This window comes from Oncorhynchus nerka, linkage group LG1 (genome assembly GCF_034236695.1).
Source record: "Oncorhynchus nerka isolate Pitt River linkage group LG1, Oner_Uvic_2.0, whole genome shotgun sequence".
Taxonomy (NCBI): domain Eukaryota; kingdom Metazoa; phylum Chordata; class Actinopteri; order Salmoniformes; family Salmonidae; genus Oncorhynchus; species Oncorhynchus nerka.
This window is the reverse complement of record NC_088396.1, coordinates 41,574,786-41,600,578: the sequence shown is the minus strand read 5'-3', so window position 1 is coordinate 41,600,578 and position 25,793 is coordinate 41,574,786. Positions and strand designations below refer to the sequence as shown.

The 25,793-nt window shown below is 37.9% G+C and overlaps 1 protein-coding gene across 1 annotated transcript in view; it reads right to left on the bottom strand.

The window, feature by feature from the left end:
• Nucleotides 1-860: 860 nt before the first annotated feature.
• LOC115130232 (pleckstrin homology domain-containing family M member 3-like) overlaps nt 861-25,793 on the bottom strand; it is a 165,443-nt gene continuing 140,510 nt past the window's right edge. Inside the window, exon 9 of the mRNA XM_065018943.1 lies at nt 861-1,397. Within this exon, the coding sequence (XP_064875015.1) occupies nt 1,235-1,397 (163 nt within the window). The 3' untranslated portion in view covers nt 861-1,234. The remainder of the gene's footprint in view (nt 1,398-25,793) is intronic.

Below are 25,793 nucleotides of genomic sequence, written 5' to 3'. Positions count from 1 at the left end.
CATCCTCTCTCTTCCTGATTAAACCATGCTCTTACGGCAAGCTTCCTCCATCCTCTCTCTTCCTGATTAAACCATGCTCTTACGGCAAGCTTCCTCCATCCTCTCTCTTCCTGATTAAACCATGCTCTTACGGCAAGCTTCCTCCATCCTCTCTCTTCCTGATTAAACCATGCTCTTACGGCAAGCTTCCTCCATCCTCTCTCTTCCTGATTAAACCATGCTCTTACGGCAAGCTTCCTCCATCCTCTCTCTTCCTGATTAAACCATGCTCTCCTTCCTCCATCCTCTCTCATTAAACCATGCTCTCTCTCTTCCTGATTAAACCATGCTCTTACGGCAAGCTTCCTCCATCCTCTCTCTTCCTGATTAAACCATGCTCTTACGGCAAGCTTCCTCCATCCTCTCTCTTCCTGATTAAACCATGCTCTTACGGCAAAATACAATTAGCTCTTAACGACTTTCCTATGGAGATGAAATTGCTTTCATGTCCAGCTAAATGTCAAAAATATACAGTACCAGTCAAAAGTGTGGACACACCTACTCATTCCAGGGTTTTTCTTTATTTGGACTATTTTCTACATTGTAGAGTAATAGTGAAGACATCAAAAACTATGAAATAACTCATATGGAATCATGTAGTAACCAAAGTAAGTAGCCACCGATTGTCTAACTCTTTTGGGGGTTACTACATGATTCAATATGTGTAATTTTTATAGTTTTGATGTCTTCACTATTATTCTACAATGTAGAAAATAGTCAAAATAAAGAAAAACACTTGAATGACTAGGTGTGTCAATTTGTGATTGGTAGTGTATATATTTCGGAGGTTTAAAAAGGAACAGAAGAACCATATAAACCAGTACTTTTTGGAACTTTATTTTGCAGATCAGAACAGTGGAATGAAATTTAAAAACAAATGGTTCCAACCCCTGCTTCCGGTCATAGCTGTTTAAAGTGGCGTGAAAATAGTGTTTCTCATGCAGAAAGCAGAGTAGTTCCTCTCCAGTGGGTGTTGCGTTAGTGTCAATCTCTCCCAGGTGAGAGTGATGTCAGATCAAAAAGCAGGTGTGTCAGGGAGCATGATCCTTGCTTAGTCATCGACACTTCTGTTACTGTGTATCCTGGCCGACTCTCTCTCTCACACACACACACACACACACACACACACACACACACACACACTTTGGTAAGAGCAGCTCTGAGGTGGGTCCGCTGTTTCTCTCTCTGTGTGTGATCAGGTGTCCTGGTAGGGCATTGTGAAGCAGCCTGGTGTATCGTCGTTAGGGCTCCAGAAGGACGAGGTTCTCGTGTGGTGGAGCTCCCTGCGGACACAGCGTGGACATGGCTGGGCCTTCTGACGACACTCTGCATGGAACACCGCTCCGCAGACATCACATCTGGATCACACACACACCAAAATACAACAACAATCTCTGGTGATTGTAGGCTGGTCGATTTCACCAATGTCAGAAAATTGTAAATCAGAGGGAAAACATCACAATAGTAAAAATGTGGATAAAATGTAGTTTTAATGGCCCTGTTCAGTTCAGCCCAGTCTGTCTAAGATGTACCACCTGTTGCCATCCTGCCAGGTGTCTATAGGACAGGACAGCATACTACACAGGTGGCTGTCTCTCCATCCATCATTCCATTCGTCATTCCATCCATCATTCCATTCATCATCCCATTCATCAATCATTTCATCATTCCATCCATCATTCCATCCATCATTTCATCATTCCATCCATCATTCCATCCATCATTCCATCAATCATTCCATCAATCATTCCATCAATCATTCCATCAATCATTTCAGCATTCCATTCATCATTCCATTCCATCAATTCATCCATCATTCCATCCATCATTCCATTCATCATTTCATCAATCATTCCATCCATCATTCCATTCCATCAATTCATCCATCATTCCATCCATCATTCCATTCATCATTCCATTCATCATTTCATCAATCATTCCATCCATCATTTCATCATTCCATCCATAATTTCATCATTCCATCCATAATTTCATCATTCCATCCATCATTCCATTCATTATTCCATTCATCATTCCATCCATCATTCCATCAATCATTCCATTCATCATTTCATCATTCCATCCATCATTTCATCATTCCATCCATCATTTCATTACATTTACATTTAAGTCATTTAGCAGACGCTCTTATCCAGAGCGACTTACAAATTGGTGCATTCACCTTATGACATCCAGTGGAACAGTAGTGCATCTAAATCTTTTAAGGAGGGGGGGGTGAGAGGGATTACTTTATCCTATCCTAGGTATTCCTTAAAGAGGTGGGGTTTCAGGTGTCTCCGGAAGGTGGTGATTGACTCCGCTGTCCTGGCGTCGTGAGGGAGTTTGTTCCACCATTGGGGGGCCAGAGCAGCGAACAGTTTTGACTGGGCTGAGCGGGAACTGTACTTCCTCAGTGGTAGGGAGGCGAGCAGGCCAGAGGTGGATGAACGCAGTGCCCTTGTTTGGGTGTAGGGCCTGATCAGAGCCTGGAGGTACTGAGGTGCCGTTCCCCTCACAGCTCCGTAGGCAAGCACCATGGTCTTGTAGCGGATGCGAGCTTCAACTGGAAGCCAGTGGAGAGAGCGGAGGAGCGGGGTGACGTGAGAGAACTTGGGAAGGTTGAACACCAGACGGGCTGCGGCGTTCTGGATGAGTTGTAGGGGTTTAATGGCACAGGCAGGGAGCCCAGCCAACAGCGAGTTGCAGTAATCCAGACGGGAGATGACAAGTGCCTGGATTAGGACCTGCGCCGCTTCCTGTGTGAGGCAGGGTCGTACTCTGCGGATGTTGTAGAGCATGAACCTACAGGAACGGGCCACCGCCTTGATGTTAGTTGAGAACGACAGGGTGTTGTCCAGAATCACGCCAAGGTTCTTAGCGCTCTGGGAGGAGGACACGATGGAGTTGTCAACCGTGATGGCGAGATCATGGAACGGGCAGTCCTTCCCCGGGAGGAAGAGCAGCTCCGTCTTGCCGAGGTTCAGCTTGAGGTGGTGATCCGTCATCCACACTGATATGTCTGCCAGACATGCAGAGATGCGATTCGCCACCTGGTCATCAGAAGGGGGAAAGGAGAAGATTAATTGTGTGTCGTCTGCATAGCAATGATAGGAGAGACCATGTGAGGTTATGACAGAGCCAAGTGACTTGGTGTATAGCGAGAATAGGAGAGGGCCTAGAACAGAGCCCTGGGGGACACCAGTGGTGAGAGCACGTGGTGTGGAGACGGATTCTCGCCACGCCACCTGGTAGGAGCGACCTGTCAGGTAGGACGCAATCCAAGCGTGGGCCGCGCCGGAGATGCCCAACTCGGAGAGGGTGGAGAGGAGGATCTGATGGTTCACAGTATCGAAGGCAGCCGATAGGTCTAGAAGGATGAGAGCAGAGGAGAGAGAGTTAGCTTTAGCAGTGCGGAGCGCCTCCGTGATACAGAGAAGAGCAGTCTCAGTTGAATGACTAGTCTTGAAACCTGACTGATTTGGATCAAGAAGGTCATTCTGAGAGAGATAGCGGGAGAGCTGGCCAAGGACGGCACGTTCAAGAGTTTTGGAGAGAAAAGAAAGAAGGGATACTGGTCTGTAGTTGTTGACATCGGAGGGATCGAGTGTAGGTTTTTTCAGAAGGGGTGCAACTCTCGCTCTCTTGAAGACGGAAGGGACGTAGCCAGCGGTCAGGGATGAGTTGATGAGCGAGGTGAGGTAAGGGAGAAGGTCTCCGGAAATGGTCTGGAGAAGAGAGGAGGGGATAGGGTCAAGCGGGCAGGTTGTTGGGCGGCCGGCCGTCACAAGACGCAAGATTTCATCTGGAGAGAGAGGGGAGAAAGAGGTCAGAGCACAGGGTAGGGCATTTCATCATTCCATCCATCATTCCATTCATTATTCCATCCATCATTTCATCATTCCATCCATCATTTCATCATTCCATCCCATTTCATTTCCATCCATCATTCCATCCATCATTCCATCAATCATTCCATCCATCATTCCATCCATCATTCCATCCATCATTCCATTCATCATTCCATTCATCATTCCATTCATCATTCCATCAATCATTCCATCAATCATTCCATCAATCATTCCATCAATCATTTCAGCAATCCAATCCATCAATTCATCCATCATTCCATCCATCATTCCATTCATCATTCCATCCATCATTTCATCAATCATTCCATCCATCATTTCATCATTCCATCCATAATTTCATCATTCCATTCATTATTCCATTCATCATTCCATCCATCATTCCATCAATCATTCCATCAATCATTCCATCCATCTTTCCATTCATCATTCCATCCATCATTTCATCATTCCATCCATAATTTCATCATTCCATTCATTATTCCATTCATCATTCCATCCATCATTCCATCAATCATTCCATCAATCATTCCATCCATCTTTCCATTCATCATTCCATTCATCATTCCATCCATCATTCCATCAATCATTCCATCAATCATTCCCTCCATCATTCCCTCCATCATTCCATTCATCATTCCATCCATCATTTCAGCAATCATTCCATTCATCATTCCATCAATCATTCCCTCCATCATTCCATTCGTCATTCCATCCATCATTCCATCCATCATTCCATTCATCATTCCATCCATCATTTCATCATTCTATCCATCATTCCATTCATCATTCCATCAATCATTCCATCCATCATTTCAGCATTCCATTCCATCAATTCATCCATCATTCCATCCATCATTCCATCCATCATTCCATTCATCATTCCATCCATCATTTCATCAATCATTCCATCCATCATTTCATCATTCCATCCATAATTTCATCATTCCATTCATTATTCCATTCATCATTCCATCCATCATTCCATCAATCATTCCATCCATCTTTCCATTCATCATTCCATTCATCATTTCATCATTCCATCCATCATTTCATCATTCCATCCATCATTCCATCCATCATTCCATCCATTCATTCCATTCATCATTCCATTCATCATTTCATCATTCCATCAATCATTCCATCAATCATTCCATCAATCATTCCATCAATCATTTTCCATCCATCAATTCATCCATCATTCCATCCATCATTCCATTCATCATTCCATCCATCATTTCATCAATCATTCCATCCATCATTTCATCATTCCATCCATAATTTCATCATTCCATTCATCATTCCATTCATCATTCCATCCATCATTCCATCAATCATTCCATCAATCATTCCATCCATCTTTCCATTCATCATTCCATCCATCATTTCATCATTCCATCATTCATCATTCCATCATTCCATTCATCATTCCATCCATCATTCCATCAATCATTCCATCAATCATTCCATCTTTCCATTCATCATTCCATTCATCATTCCATCCATCATTCCATCAATCATTCCATCATCATTCCATCCATCATTCATCCATCATTCCATTCATCATTCCATCCATCATTTCAGCAATCATTCCATTCATCATTCCATCAATCATTCCCTCCATCATTCCATTCGTCATTCCATCCATCATTCCATTCATCATTCCATCCATCATTTCATCATTCTATCCATCATTCCATTCATCATTCCATCCATCATTTCAGCATTCCATCCATCATTCCATCCATCATTCCATTCATCATTCCATCCATCATTTCATCAATCATTCCATCCATCATTTCATCATTCCATCCATAATTTCATCATTCCATTCATTATTCCATTCATCATTCCATCCATCATTCCATCAATCATTCCATCAATCATTCCATCCATCTTTCCATTCATCATTCCATCCATCATTTCATCATTCCATCCATAATTTCATCATTCCATTCATTATTCCATTCATCATTCCATCCATCATTTCATCAATCATTCCATCCATCATTCCATCCATCATTCCATTCATCATTCCATTCATCATTCCATCCATCATTCCATCAATCATTTCCATCATTCCCTCCATCATTCCATTCATCATTCCATCCATCATTTCAATCATTCCATTCATCATTCCATTTCATCATTCCCTCCATCATTCCATTCATCATTCCATCCATCATTCCATCCATCATTCCATTCATCATTCCATCCATCATTTCATCATTCCATCCATCATTCCATTCATCATTCCATCATCATTCCATCCATCATTTCAGCATTCCATTCCATCAATTTCATCCATCATTCCATCCATCATTCCATTCATTCATTCCATTCCATCATTCATCCATCATTCCATCCATCCATCATTTCATCATTCCATTCATCATTCCATCAATTTCATTCCATTCATCATCATTCCATCCATCATTCATCCATCATTCCATCCATCATTCATCCATAATTTCATCATTCCATCCATCATTTTCATCATTCCATCCATTCCATCATTTCATCATTCCATCATCATTCCATCAATCATTCCATCCATAGTTTCATCATTCCATCCATCATTCCATTCATCATTCCATTCATCATTTCATCAATCATTCCATCCATCATTTCATCATTCCATCCATAATTTCATCATTCCATCCATCAATCATTCCATCCATAATTTCATCATTCCATCCATAATTTCATCATTCCATCCATAATTTCATCATTCCATCCATCATTCCATTCATCATTCCATCAATCATTCCATCCATAGTTTCATCATTCCATCCATAATTTCATCATTCCATCCATAATTTCATCATTCCATCCATCATTCCATTCAGCATTCCATTCATCATTCCATCCATCATTTCATCATTCCATTCCATTTTCCATCATTCCATTCATCATTCCATTCATCATTCCATCAATCATTTCCATCATTTCATCATTCCATCCATAATTTCATCATTCCATCCATAATTTCATCATTCCATTCATTATTCCATTCATCATTCCATCCATCATTCCATCAATCATTCCATCCATCATTCCATCCATCATTCCATCAATCATTCCATCCATCATTCATCATTCCATCCATAATTTCATCATTCCATTCATTATTCCATTCATCATTCCATCAATCATCCATCATTCCATCCATCATTCCATCCATCATTCCATTCATCATTCCATTCATCATTCCATCCATCATTCCATCCATCATTTCAGCATTCCATTCATCATTCCATCAATCATTCCATCAATCATTCCATCCATCATTTCATCATTCCATCCATACTTTCATCATTCATCATCATTCCATCATCATTCCATCCATCATTTCATCATTCCATCATCATTCCATCAATCATTCCATCCATCATTCCATTCATCATTCCATCCATCATTCCATCAATCATTCCATCCATCATTCCATAATTTCATCATTCCATTCATCATTCCATCAATCATTCCATTCATCATTTCATCATTCCATCCATAATTTCATCATTCCATCCATAATTTCATCATTCCATCCATCATTCCATTCATTATTCCATTCATCATTCCATCCATCATTCCATCAATCATTCCATCCATCATTCCATTCATCATTTCATCATTCCATCCATCATTTCATCATTCCATCCATCATTTCATCATTCCATCCATCATTTCATTACATTTACATTTAAGTCATTTAGCAGACGCTCTTATCCAGAGCGACTTACAAATTGGTGCATTCACCTTATGACATCCAGTGGAACAGTAGTGCATCTAAATCTTTTAAGGAGGGGGGGGTGAGAGGGATTACTTTATCCTATCCTAGGTATTCCTTAAAGAGGTGGGGTTTCAGGTGTCTCCGGAAGGTGGTGATTGACTCCGCTGTCCTGGCGTCGTGAGGGAGTTTGTTCCACCATTGGGGGGCCAGAGCAGCGAACAGTTTTGACTGGGCTGAGCGGGAACTGTACTTCCTCAGTGGTAGGGAGGCGAGCAGGCCAGAGGTGGATGAACGCAGTGCCCTTGTTTGGGTGTAGGGCCTGATCAGAGCCTGGAGGTACTGAGGTGCCGTTCCCCTCACAGCTCCGTAGGCAAGCACCATGGTCTTGTAGCGGATGCGAGCTTCAACTGGAAGCCAGTGGAGAGAGCGGAGGAGCGGGGTGACGTGAGAGAACTTGGGAAGGTTGAACACCAGACGGGCTGCGGCGTTCTGGATGAGTTGTAGGGGTTTAATGGCACAGGCAGGGAGCCCAGCCAACAGCGAGTTGCAGTAATCCAGACGGGAGATGACAAGTGCCTGGATTAGGACCTGCGCCGCTTCCTGTGTGAGGCAGGGTCGTACTCTGCGGATGTTGTAGAGCATGAACCTACAGGAACGGGCCACCGCCTTGATGTTAGTTGAGAACGACAGGGTGTTGTCCAGAATCACGCCAAGGTTCTTAGCGCTCTGGGAGGAGGACACGATGGAGTTGTCAACCGTGATGGCGAGATCATGGAACGGGCAGTCCTTCCCGGGAGGAAGAGCAGCTCCGTCTTGCCGAGGTTCAGCTTGAGGTGGTGATCCGTCATCCACACTGATATGTCTGCCAGACATGCAGAGATGCGATTCGCCACCTGGTCATCAGAAGGGGAAAGGAGAAGATTAATTGTGTGTCGTCTGCATAGCAATGATAGGAGAGACCATGTGAGGTTATGACAGAGCCAAGTGACTTGGTGTATAGCGAGAATAGGAGAGGGCCTAGAACAGAGCCCTGGGGGACACCAGTGGTGAGAGCACGTGGTGTGGAGACGGATTCTCGCCACGCCACCTGGTAGGAGCGACCTGTCAGGTAGGACGCAATCCAAGCGTGGGCCGCGCCGGAGATGCCCAACTCGGAGAGGGTGGAGAGGAGGATCTGATGGTTCACAGTATCGAAGGCAGCCGATAGGTCTAGAAGGATGAGAGCAGAGGAGAGAGAGTTAGCTTTAGCAGTGCGGAGCGCCTCCGTGATACAGAGAAGAGCAGTCTCAGTTGAATGACTAGTCTTGAAACCTGACTGATTTGGATCAAGAAGGTCATTCTGAGAGAGATAGCGGGAGAGCTGGCCAAGGACGGCACGTTCAAGAGTTTTGGAGAGAAAAGAAAGAAGGGATACTGGTCTGTAGTTGTTGACATCGGAGGGATCGAGTGTAGGTTTTTTCAGAAGGGGTGCAACTCTCGCTCTCTTGAAGACGGAAGGGACGTAGCCAGCGGTCAGGGATGAGTTGATGAGCGAGGTGAGGTAAGGGAGAAGGTCTCCGGAAATGGTCTGGAGAAGAGAGGAGGGGATAGGGTCAAGCGGGCAGGTTGTTGGGCGGCCGGCCGTCACAAGACGCAAGATTTCATCTGGAGAGAGAGGGGAGAAAGAGGTCAGAGCACAGGGTAGGGCATTTCATCATTCCATCCATCATTCCATTCATTATTCCATCCATCATTTCATCATTCCATCCATCATTTCATCATTCCATCCATCATTTCATCATTCCATCCATCATTCCATCCATCATTCCATCAATCATTCCATCCATCATTCCATCCATCATTCCATCCATCATTCCATTCATCATTCCATTCATCATTCCATTCATCATTCCATCAATCATTCCATCAATCATTCCATCAATCATTCCATCAATCATTTCAGCAATCCAATCCATCAATTCATCCATCATTCCATCCATCATTCCATTCATCATTCCATCCATCATTTCATCAATCATTCCATCCATCATTTCATCATTCCATCCATAATTTCATCATTCCATTCATTATTCCATTCATCATTCCATCCATCATTCCATCAATCATTCCATCAATCATTCCATCCATCTTTCCATTCATCATTCCATCCATCATTTCATCATTCCATCCATAATTTCATCATTCCATTCATTATTCCATTCATCATTCCATCCATCATTCCATCAATCATTCCATCAATCATTCCATCCATCTTTCCATTCATCATTCCATTCATCATTCCATCCATCATTCCATCAATCATTCCATCAATCATTCCCTCCATCATTCCCTCCATCATTCCATTCATCATTCCATCCATCATTTCAGCAATCATTCCATTCATCATTCCATCAATCATTCCCTCCATCATTCCATTCGTCATTCCATCCATCATTCCATCCATCATTCCATTCATCATTCCATCCATCATTTCATCATTCTATCCATCATTCCATTCATCATTCCATCAATCATTCCATCCATCATTTCAGCATTCCATTCCATCAATTCATCCATCATTCCATCCATCATTCCATCCATCATTCCATTCATCATTCCATCCATCATTTCATCAATCATTCCATCCATCATTTCATCATTCCATCCATAATTTCATCATTCCATTCATTATTCCATCCATCATTCCATCAATCATTCCATCAATCATTCCATCCATCTTTCCATTCATCATTCCATCCATCATTTCATCATTCCATCCATCATTCCATCAATCATTCCATCCATCATTCCATCCATCATTCCATCCATCATTCCATTCATCATTCCATTCATCATTCCATTCATCATTCCATCAATCATTCCATCAATCATTCCATCAATCATTCCATCAATCATTTTCATCATTCCAATCCATCAATTCATCCATCATTCCATCCATCATTCCATTCATCATTCCATCCATCATTTCATCAATCATTCCATCCATCATTTCATCATTCCATCCATAATTTCATCATTCCATTCATTATTCCATTCATCATTCCATCCATCATTCCATCAATCATTCCATCAATCATTCCATCCATCTTTCCATTCATCATTCCATCCATCATTTCATCATTCCATCCATAATTTCATCATTCCATTCATTATTCCATTCATCATTCCATCCATCATTCCATCAATCATTCCATCAATCATTCCATCCATTTCTCATTCCATTCATCATTCCATCCATCATTCCATTCATCATTCCATCAATCATTCCTCCATCATTCCCTCCATCATTCCATTCATCATTCCATCCATCATTCCATCATTCATCATTCCATCAATCATTCCATCCATCATTCCATTCATCATTCCATCATCATTCCATCCATCATTCCATTCATCATTCCATCCATCATTTTCATCATTCCATCCATCATTCCATTCATCATTCCATCATTCCATCATCATTTCCATCCATCATTTCCATTTCCATTCCATTCATTATTCCATTCATCATTCCATCCATCATTCCATCCATTTCATCATTCCATCCATAATTTCATCATTCCATTCATTATTCATTCATCATTCCATCATTTCCATCATTCCATCCATCATTTCCATCATTCCATTCATTCATTCCATTCATCATTCCATTCATCATTCATCCATCATTTCATTCCATCATCATTCCATCCATCTTTCCATCAATCATTCCATCCATCATTTCATCATTCCATCCATACTTTCATCATTCCATCATCATTCCATTCATCATTCCATCCATCATTCCATCAATCATTCCATCCATCATTCCATTCATCTTTCCATCCATCATTCCATTCATCATTCCATCCATCATTCCATTCAATCATTCCATCCATAATTTCCATCATTCCATTCATCATTCCATTCATCATTCCATCCATCATTTTCCATCCATTCCATTCATCATTCCATCAATCATTTCCATCCATCATTCCATTCATCATTCCATCCATCATTCCATCATCATTCCATCCATCATTCCATCATTCATCATCATTCCATCCATTTCTCATCCATCATTCCATTCATCATTCCATCAATTTCATTCCATCCATCATTTCATCCATTCCATTCCATCAATTCCATTCATCATTCCATCCATCATCATTCCATTCATCATTCCATCATCATTCATCCATCATTCCATTCATCATTCCATCCATCATTTCCATCATTCCATTCATCATTCCATCCATCATTTCCATCATTCCATTCATCATTCCATCATCATTCCATCATCATTCCATTCATCATTCCATCCATCAATCATTCCATCCATCATTCCATTCATCATTTCCATCCATCATCATTTCATTCCATCCATAATTTCATCATTCCATCCATCATTCCATTCATCATTCCATCCATATTTCATCATTCCATCCATCATTTCATCATTCCATCATTAATTTCATCATTCCATCCATCATTCCATTCCATCATTCCATTCATCATTCATCATTTCATCATTCCATTCATCATTCCATCATCATTCCATCCATCATTCCATTCATCATTCCATCCATCATTTCATCATTCCATCCATTCATCATTCATCAATCATTCCATCCATCATTTCATCATTCCCATCATTCATCCATCATTCATTCCATCATTTCATCATTCCATCCATCATTTCATCATTCCATTCATTATTCCATTCATTATTCCATCCATCATTTCATCATTCCATCCATCTTTCCATTCATCATTCCATCATCATTTCATCATTCCATCCATAATTTCATCATTCCATTCATTATTCCATCCATCATTCCATTCATCATTCCATTCATCATTCCATTCATCATTCCCTCCATCATTCCATCCATCATTTCAGCATTCCATTCATCATTCCATCAATTCATCCATCATTCCATTCCATCATTCCCTCCATCATTCCATTCATCATTCCATCCATCATTTCAGCATTCCATTCATCATTCCATTCATCATTCCATCAATTCATCCATCATTCCATCCATCAATCATTCCATCCATAATTTCATCATTCCATCCATAATTTCATCATTCCATCCATAATTTCATCATTCCATCCATCATTCCATTCATCATTCCATCAATCATTCCATCCATAGTTTCATCATTCCATCCATAATTTCATCATTCCATCCATAATTTCATCATTCCATCCATCATTCCATTCATCATTCCATCCATCATTTCATCAATCATTCCATCCATCATTTCATCATTCCATCCATAATTTCATCATTCCATTCATTATTCCATTCATCATTCCATCCATCATTCCATCAATCATTCCATCAATCATTCCATCCATCTTTCCATTCATCATTCCATCCATCATTTCATCATTCCATCCATAATTTCATCATTCCATTCATTATTCCATTCATCATTCCATCCATCATTCCATCAATCATTCCATCAATCATTCCATCCATCTTTCCATTCATCATTCCATTCATCATTCCATCCATCATTTCAGCAATCATTCCATTCATCATTCCATCAATCATTCCCTCCATCATTCCATTCGTCATTCCATCCATCATTCCATCCATCATTCCATTCATCATTCCATCCATCATTTCATCATTCTATCCATCATTCCATTCATCATTCCATCAATCATTCCATCCATCATTTCAGCATTCCATTCCATCAATTCATCCATCATTCCATCCATCATTCCATTCATCATTCCATCAATCATTCCATCCATCTTTCCATTCATCATTCCATCCATCATTTCATCATTCCATCCATAATTTCATCATTCCATTCATTATTCCATCCATCATTCCATTCATCATTCCATTCATCATTCCATTCATCATTCCATTCATCATTCCATTCATCATTCCATCATCATTCCATCCATCATTTTTCATCATTCCATCCATCATTCCATCCATCATTCCATTCATCATTCCATCCATCATTTCAGCATTCCATTCATCATTCCATCAATTCATCCATCATTCCATCCATCAATCATTCCATCCATAATTTCATCATTCCATCCATAATTTCATCATTCCATCCATCATTCCATTCATCATTCCATCAATCATTCCATCCATAGTTTCATCATTCCATCCATAATTTCATCATTCCATCCATAATTTCATCATTCCATCCATCATTCCATTCAGCATTCCATTCATCATTCCATCCATCATTTCATCATTCCATTCCATCATTCCATTCATCATTCCATTCATCATTTCATCAATCATTCCATCCATCATTTCATCATTCCATCCATCATTTCATCATTCCATCCATAATTTCATCATTCCATTCATTATTCCATTCATCATTCCATCCATCATTCCATCAATCATTCCATCCATCATTCCATTCATCATTCCATCAATCATTCCATCCATAATTTCATCATTCCATCCATAATTTCATCATTCCATTCATTATTCCATTCATCATTCCATCAATTCATCCATCATTCCATCCATCATTCCATCCATCATTCCATCCATCATTCCATCCATCATTTCAGCATTCCATTCATCATTCCATCAATTCATCCATCAATCATTCCATCCATCATTTCATCATTCCATCCATACTTTCATCAATTCATCCATCATTCCATCAATCATTCCATCCATCATTTCATCATTCCATCCATTCCATCAATCATTCCATCCATCATTCCATTCATCATTCCATCCATCATTCCATTCATCATTCCATCAATCATTTCATCATTCCATCCATAATTTCATCATTCCATTCATTATTCCATTCATCATTCCATTCATCATTCCATTCATCATTCCATCAATCATTCCATCAATCATTCCATCCATCATTTCATCATTCCATCCATAATTTCATCATTCCATTCATTATTACATCCATCATTTCATCCATCATTCCATCAATCATTCCATCCATCTTTCCATTCATCATTCCATCCATCATTTCATCATTCCATCCATAATTTCATCATTCCATTCATTATTCCATTCATCATTCCATCCATCATTCCATCAATCATTCCATCAATCATTCCATCCATCTTTCCATTCATCATTCCATTCATCATTCCATCCATCATTCCATCAATCATTCCATCAATCATTCCCTCCATCATTCCATTCATCATTCCATCCATCATTTCAGCAATCATTCCATTCATCATTCCATCAATCATTCCCTCCATCATTCCATTCGTCATTCCATCCATCATTCCATCCATCATTCCATTCATCATTCCATCCATCATTTCATCATTCTATCCATCATTCCATTCATCATTCCATCAATCATTCCATCCATCATTTCAGCATTCCATTCCATCAATTCATCCATCATTCCATTCATCATTCCATCCATCATTTCATCATTCCATCCATCATTTCATCATTCCATTCATTATTCCATTCATTATTCCATCCATCATTCCATTCATCATTCCATCAATCATTCCATTCATCATTCCATCAATCATTCCCTCCATCATTCCATTCGTCATTCCATCCATCATTCCATCCATCATTCCATTCATCATTCCATCCATCATTTCATCATTCTATCCATCATTCCATTCATCATCCCATCAATCATTCCATCCATCATTTCATCATTCCATCCATCATTTCATCATTCCATTCATTATTCCATTCATTATTCCATCCATCATTCCATCAATCATTCCATCCATCTTTCCATTCATCATTCCATCCATCATTTCATCATTCCATCCATAATTTCATCATTCCATTCATTATTCCATCCATCATTCCATTCATCATTCCATTCATCATTCCATTCATCATTCCCTCCATCATTCCATCCATCATTTCAGCATTCCATTCATCATTCCATCAATTCATCCATCATTCCATTCATCATTCCATCCATCATTCCCTCCATCATTCCATTCATCATTCCATCCATCATTTCAGCATTCCATTCATCATTCCATTCATCATTCCATCAATTCATCCATCATTCCATCCATCAATCATTCCATCCATAATTTCATCATTCCATCCATAATTTCATCATTCCATCCATAATTTCATCATTCCATCCATCATTCCATTCATCATTCCATCAATCATTCCATCCATAGTTTCATCATTCCATCCATAATTTCATCATTCCATCCATAATTTCATCATTCCATCCATCATTCCATTCAGCATTCCATTCATCATTCCATCCATCATTTCATCATTCCATTCCATCATTTCATCCATCATTCCATTCATCATTCCATTCATCATTTCATCAATCATTCCATCCATCATTTCATCATTCCATCCATAATTTCATCATTCCATCCATAATTTCATCATTCCATTCATTATTCCATTCATCATTCCATCCATCATTCCATCAATCATTCCATCCATCATTCCATTCATCATTCCATCAATCATTCCATCCATAATTTCATCATTCCATCCATAATTTCATCATTCCATTCATTATTCCATTCATCATTCCATCAATTCATCCATCATTCCATCCATCATTCCATCCATCATTCCATTCATCATTCCATTCATCATTCCATCCATCATTCCATCCATCATTCCATCCATCATTTCAGCATTCCATTCATCATTCCATCAATTCATCCATCAATCATTCCATCCATCATTTCATCATTCCATCCATACTTTCATCAATTCATCCATCATTCCATCAATCATTCCATCCATCATTTCATCATTCCATCCATTCCATCAATCATTCCATCCATCATTCCATTCATCATTCCATCCATCATTCCATTCATCATTCCATCAATCATTTCATCATTCCATCCATAATTTCATCATTCCATTCATTATTCCATTCATCATTCCATTCATCATTCCATCCATCATTCCATTCATCATTCCATCAATCATTCCATCCATCATTTCATCATTCCATCCATAATTTCATCATTCCATTCATTATTACATCCATCATTTCATCCATCATTCATCATTCCATTCATCATACCAGCAATCATTCCATCAATCATACCATCAATCATTACATCAATCATACCATCATTCCATAATTTCATCCATCATTCCATTCATCATTTCATCCATCATTCCATTCAATCCATCATTCCATTCATTATTCCATCATTTCATCAATCATTCCATTCATCATTCCATCCATTATTCCATCATTCCATCTATCATTCCATCCTTCCATTCATCATTCCATAATTCCATCATTCATTCCATCAATCATTCCATCCATCATTCCATTCATCATTCCATTCATCATTTCATCCATCATTCCATTCATCATTCCATCCATCATTTCAGCATTCCATTCATCATTCATCATTCCATTCATCATTCCATCAATCATTCCCTCCATCATTCCCTCCATCATTCCATTCGTCATTCCATCCATCATTCCATCCATCATTCCATTCATCATTCCATCCATCATTTCATCATTCTATCCATCATTCCATTCATCATTCCATCAATCATTCCATCCATCATTTCAGCATTCCATTCCATCAATTCATCCATCATTTCATCAATCATTCCATCCATCATTTCATCATTCCATCCATAATTTCATCATTCCATTCATTATTCCATTCATCATTCCATCCATCATTCCATCAATCATTCCATCAATCATTCCATCCATCTTTCCATTCATCATTCCATTCATCATTCCATCCATCATTTCATCATTCCATTCATAATTTCATCATTCCATTCATTATTCCATCCATCATTCCCTCCATCATTCCATTCGTCATTCCATCCATCATTCCATCCATCATTCCATCCATCATTTCATCATTCTATCCATCATTCCATTCATCATTCCATCCATCATTTCAGCATTCCATTCCATCAATTCATCCATCATTCCATCCATCATTTCATCAATCATTCCATCCATCATTTCATCATTCCATCCATAATTTCATCATTCCATTCATCATTCCATCCATCATTCCATCAATCATTCCATCAATCATTCCATCCATCTTTCCATTCATCATTCCATTCATCATTCCATCCATCATTTCATCATTCCATCCATAATTTCATCATTCCATTCATTATTCCATCCATCATTCCATTCATCATTCCATTCATCATTCCATCCATCATTTCAGCATTCCATTCATCATTCCATCAATTCATCCATCATTCCATCCATCATTCCATTCATCATTCCATCCATCATTCCCTCCATCATTCCATTCATCATTCCATCCATCATTTCATCATTCCATTCATCATTCCATCCATTTCATCATTCCATCCATAATTTCATCATTCCATCCATAATTTCATCATTCCATCCATCATTCCATTCATCATTCCATCAATCATTCCATCCATAATTTCATCATTCCATCCATAATTTCATCATTCCATCCATAATTTCATCATTCCATCCATCATTCCATTCAGCATTCCATTCATCATTCCATCCATCATTCCATCCATCATTCCATTCATCATTCCATCCATCATTCCATTCATCATTCCATTCATCATTCCATCAATCATTTCATCATTCCATCCATCATTTCAGCATTCCATTCATCATTCCATTCCATCATTTCATCCATCATTCCATCAATCATTCCATCCATCATTTCATCATTCCATCCATAATTTCATCATTCCATCCATAATTTCATCATTCCATTCATTATTCCATTCATCATTCCATCAATTCATCCATCATTCCATCCATCATTCCATTCATCATTCCATTCATCATTCCATTCATCATTCCATTCATCATTCCATCCATCATTTCAGCATTCCATTCATCATTCCATCAATTCATCCATCAATCATTCCATCCATCATTTCATCATTCCATCCATACTTTCATCAATTCATCCATCATTCCATCAATCATTCCATCCATCATTTCATCATTCCATCCATCATTTCATCATTCCATCAATCATTCCATCCATCATTCCATCCATCATTCCATTCATCATTCCATCAATCATTTCATCATTCCATCCATAATTTCATCATTCCATTCATTATTCCATTCATCATTCCATCCATCATTCCATTCATCATTCCATCAATCATTCCATCCATCATTTCATCATTCCATCCATAATTTCATCATTCCATTCATTATTACATCCATCATTTCATCCATCATTCATCATTCCATTCATCATACCAGCAATCATTCCATCAATCATACCATCAATCATTACATCAATCACACCATCATTCCATAATTTCATCCATCATTCCATTCATCATTTCATCCATCATTCCATTCATTATTCCATCATTTCATCAATCATTCCATTCATCATTCCATCCATTATTCCATCATTCCATCTATCATTCCATCCTTCCATTCATCATTCCATAATTCCATCAATCATTCCATCCATCATTCCATTCATCATTCCATCCATCATTTCATCATTCCATTCCATCATTTCATCCATCATTCCATTCATCATTCCATTCATCATTTCATCAATCATTCCATCCATCATTTCATCATTCCATCCATAATTTCATCATTCCATCCATAATTTCATCATTCCATTCATTATTCCATCCATCATTCCATCAATCATTCCATCCATAATTTCATCATTCCATTCATTATTCCATCCATCATTCCATTCAGCATTCCATTCATCATTCCATCAATTCATCCATCATTCCATTCATCATTCCATCCATCATTTCAGCATTCCATTCATCATTCCATCAATTCATCCATCATTCCATCAATCATTCCATCCATAATTTCATCATTCCATCCATAATTTCATCATTCCATCCATACTTTCATCATTCCATCAATCATTCCATCCATCATTCCATTCATCATTCCATCCATCATTCCATTCATCATTCCATTCATCATTCCATCCATCATTCCATCCATCATTCCATTCATCATTCCATTCATCATTCCATCCATCATTTCATCATTCCATCCATACTTTCATCATTCCATCAATCATTCCATCCATCATTCCATCCATCATTCCATTCATCATTCCATTCATCATTCCATCCATCATTCCATCCATCATTCCATTCATCATTCCATCAATCATTTCATCATTCCATCCATAATTTCATCATTCCATTCATTATTCCATTCATTATTCCATTCATCATTCCATTCATCATTCCATCAATCATTCCATCAATCATTCCATCCATCATTTCATCATTCCATCCATAATTTCATCATTCCATTCATTATTACATCCATCATTCATCATTCCATTCATCATACCAGCAATCATTCCATCAATCATACCATCAATCATTACATCAATCATTACATCAATCATACCATCAATCACACCATCAATCACACCATCATTCCATAATTTCATCCATCATTCCATTCATTATTCCATCATTCCATCCATAATTTCATCATTCCATCCATCATTCCATTCAGCATTCCATTCATCATTCCATCCATCATTCCATCCATCATTCCATTCATCATTCCATCCATCATTCCATTCATCATTCCATTCATCATTCCATCAATCATTTCATCATTCCATCCATCATTTCAGCATTCCATTCATCATTCCATTCCATCATTTCATCCATCATTCCATCAATCATTCCATCCATCATTTCATCATTCCATCCATAATTTCATCATTCCATTCATTATTCCATTCATCATTCCATCAATTCATCCATCATTCCATCCATCATTCCATTCATCATTCCATTCATCATTCCATTCATCATTCCATCCATCATTCCATCCATCATTTCAGCATTCCATTCATCATTCCATCAATTCATCCATCAATCATTCCATCCATCATTTCATCATTCCATCCATACTTTCATCAATTCATCCATCATTCCATCAATCATTCCATCCATCATTTCATCATTCCATCCATACTTTCATCATTCCATCAATCATTCCATCCATCATTCCATCCATCATTCCATCCATCATTCCATCAATCATTTCATCATTCCATCCATAATTTCATCATTCCATTCATTATTCCATTCATCATTCCATCCATCATTCCATTCATCATTCCATCAATCATTCCATCCATCATTTCATCATTCCATCCATAATTTCATCATTCCATTCATTATTACATCCATCATTTCATCCATCATTCATCATTCCATTCATCATACCAGCAATCATTCCATCAATCATACCATCAATCATTACATCAATCACACCATCATTCCATAATTTCATCCATCATTCCATTCATCATTTCATCCATCATTCCATTCATTATTCCATCATTTCATCAATCATTCCATTCATCATTCCATCCATTATTCCATCATTCCATCCTTCCATTCATCATTCCATAATTCCATCAATCATTCCATCCATCATTCCATTCATCATTCCATCCATCATTTCATCATTCCATTCCATCATTTCATCCATCATTCCATTCATCATTCCATTCATCATTTCATCAATCATTCCATCCATCATTTCATCATTCCATCCATAATTTCATCATTCCATCCATAATTTCATCATTCCATTCATTATTCCATCCATCATTCCATCAATCATTCCATCCATAATTTCATCATTCCATTCATTATTCCATCCATCATTCCATTCAGCATTCCATTCATCATTCCATCAATTCATCCATCATTCCATTCATCATTCCATCCATCATTTCAGCATTCCATTCATCATTCCATCAATTCATCCATCATTCCATCAATCATTCCATCCATAATTTCATCATTCCATCCATAATTTCATCATTCCATCCATACTTTCATCATTCCATCAATCATTCCATCCATCATTCCATTCATCATTCCATCCATCATTCCATTCATCATTCCATTCATCATTCCATCCATCATTCCATCCATCATTCCATTCATCATTCCATCAATCATTTCATCATTCCATCCATAATTTCATCATTCCATCCATACTTTCATCATTCCATCAATCATTCCATCCATCATTCCATCCATCATTCCATTCATCATTCCATTCATCATTCCATCCATCATTCCATCCATCATTCCATCCATCATTCCATTCATCATTCCATCAATCATTTCATCATTCCATCCATAATTTCATCATTCCATTCATTATTCCATTCATTATTCCATTCATCATTCCATTCATCATTCCATCAATCATTCCATCAATCATTCCATCCATCATTTCATCATTCCATCCATAATTTCATCATTCCATTCATTATTACATCCATCATTCATCATTCCATTCATCATACCAGCAATCATTCCATCAATCATACCATCAATCATTACATCAATCATTACATCAATCATACCATCAATCACACCATCAATCACACCATCATTCCATAATTTCATCCATCATTCCATTCATTATTCCATCATTTCATCAATCATTCCATTCATCATTCCGTACATTATTCCATCATTCCATCCTTCCATTCATCATTCCATCAATCATTCCATCCATCATTCCATTCATCATTCCATTCATCATTCCATCCATCATTTCATCATTCCATTCCATCATTTCATCCATCATTCCATTCATCATTCCATCCATCATTTCAGCATTCCATTCATCATTCCATCCATCATTCCATTCATCATTCCCTCCATCATTCCATTCGTCATTCCATCCATCATTCCATTCATCATTCCATCCATCATTTCATCATTCTATCCATCATTCCATTCATCATTCCATCAATCATTCCATCCATCATTTCAGCATTCCATTCCATCAATTCATCCATCATTCCATCCATCATTCCATCCATCATTTCATCAATCATTCCATCCATCATTTCATCATTCCATCCATAATTTCATTATTCCATTCATCATTCCATCCATCATTCCATCAATCATTCCATCAATCATTCCATCCATCTTTCCATTCATCATTCCATTCATCATTTCATCATTCCATCCATAATTTCATTATTCCATCCATCATTCCCTCCATCATTCCATTCGTCATTCCATCCATCATTCCATTCATCATTCCATCCATCATTTCATCATTCCATTCATCATTCCATCCATCATTTCAGCATTCCATTCCATCAATTCATCCATCATTTCATCAATCATTCCATCCATCATTTCATCATTCCATCCATAATTTCATCATTCCATTCATTATTCCATTCATCATTCCATCCATCATTCCATCCATCATTCCATCAATCATTCCATCAATCATTCCATCCATCTTTCCATTCATCATTCCATTCATCATTCCATCCATCATTTCATCATTCCATCCATAATTTCATCATTCCATTCATTATTCCATCCATCATTCCATTCATCATTCCATTCATCATTCCATTCATCATTCCATTCATCATTCCATCATTCCATCCATCATTCCATTCATCATTCCATCCATCATTCCATTCATCATTCCATCCATCATTTCATCATTCCATTCATCATTCCATCAATTCATCCATCATTCCATCCATAATTTCATCATTCCATCCATAATTTCATCATTCCATCCATCATTCCATTCAGCATTCCATTCATCATTCCATCCATCATTCCATCCATCATTCCATTCATCATTCCATCCATCATTCCATTCATCATTCCATTCATCATTCCATCAATCATTTCATCATTCCATCCATCATTTCATCATTCCATCCATCATTTCATCATTCCATCCATCATTTCAGCATTCCATTCATCATTCCATTCCATCATTTCATCCATCATTCCATTCATCATTCCATTCATCATTTCATCAATCATTCCATCCATCATTTCATCATTCCATCCATCATTTCATCATTCCATCCATAATTTCATCATTCCATTCATTATTCCATTCATCATTCCATCCATCATTCCATTCATCATTCCATCAATCATTCCATCCATAATTTCATCATTCCATCCATAATTTCATCATTCCATTCATTATTCCATTCATCATTCCATTCATCATTCCATCCATCATTTCAGCATTCCATTCATCATTCCATCAATTCATCCATCAATCATTCCATCCATCATTTCATCATTCCATCCATACTTTCATCAATTCATCAATCATTCCATCCATCATTTCATCATTCCATCCATACTTTCATCATTCCATCAATCATTCCATCCATCATTCCATCCATCATTCCATTCATCATTCCATCCATCATTCCATCAATCATTTCATCATTCCATCCATAATTTCATCATTCCATTCATTATTCCATTCATCATTCCATTCATCATTCCATCCATCATTCCATTCATCATTCCATCAATCATTCCATCCATAGTTTCATCATTCCATCCATAATTTCATCATTCCATCCATAATTTCATCATTCCATCCATCATTCCATTCAGCATTCCATTCATCATTCCATCCATCATTTCATCATTCCATTCCATCATTTCATCCATCATTCCATTCATCATTTCATCAATCATTCCATCCATCATTTCATCATTCCATCCATAATTTCATCATTCCATCCATAATTTCATCATTCCATTCATTATTCCATTCATCATTCCATCCATCATTCCATCAATCATTCCATCCATCATTCCATTCATCATTCCATCAATCATTCCATCCATAATTTCATCATTCCATCCATAATTTCATCATTCCATTCATTATTCCATTCATCATTCCATCAATTCATCCATCATTCCATCCATCATTCCATCCATCATTCCATTCATCATTCCATTCATCATTCCATTCATCATTCCATCCATCATTCCATCCATCATTCCATCCATCATTTCAGCATTCCATTCATCATTCCATCAATTCATCCATCAATCATTCCATCCATCATTTCATCATTCCATCCATACTTTCATCAATTCATCCATCATTCCATCAATCATTCCATCCATCATTTCATCATTCCATCCATAATTTCATCATTCCATTCATTATTACATCCATCATTCATCATTCCATTCATCATACCAGCAATCATTCCATCAATCATACCATCAATCATTACATCAATCATACCATCAATCACACCATCAATCACACCATCATTCCATAATTTCATCCATCATTCCATTCATTATTCCATCATTTCATCAATCATTCCATTCATCATTCCATCCATTATTCCATCATTCCATCCTTCCATTCATCATTCCATCATTCATTCCATCAATCATTCCATCCATCATTCCATCCATCATTTCATCATTCCATTCCATCATTTCATCCATCATTCCATTCATCATTCCATTCATCATTTCATCAATCATTCCATCCATCATTTCATCATTCCATCCATAATTTCATCATTCCATTCATTATTCCATCCATCATTCCATCAATCATTCCATCAATCATACCATCCATAATTTCATCATTCCATCCATAATTTCATCATTCCATCCATAATTTCATCATTCCATTCATTATTCCATCCATCATTCCATTCATCATTCCATCAATTCATCCATCATTCCATCCATCATTCCATTCATTATTCCATCCATCATTCCATTCATCATTTCAGCATTCCATTCATCATTCCATCAATTCATCCATCATTCCATCCATCATTCCATCCATCATTCCCTCCATCATTCCATTCATCATTCCATCCATCATTTCATCATTCCATTCATCATTCCATCAATTCATCCATCATTCCATCCATAATTTCATCATTCCATCCATAATTTCATCATTCCATCCATAATTTCATCATTCCATCCATCATTCCATTCATCATTCCATCAATCATTCCATCCATAATTTCATCATTCCATCCATAATTTCATCATTCCATCCATCATTCCATTCAGCATTCCATTCAGCATTCCATTCATCATTCCATCCATCATTCCATCCATCATTCCATTCATCATTCCATCCATCATTCCATTCATCATTCCATTCATCATTCCATCAATCATTTCATCATTCCATCCATCATTTCATCATTCCATTCATCATTCCATCCATCATTTCATCATTCCATCCATCATTTCAGCATTCCATTCATCATTCCATTCCATCATTTCATCCATCATTCCATCAATCATTCCATCCATCATTTCATCATTCCATCCATAATTTCATCATTCCATCCATAATTTCATCATTCCATT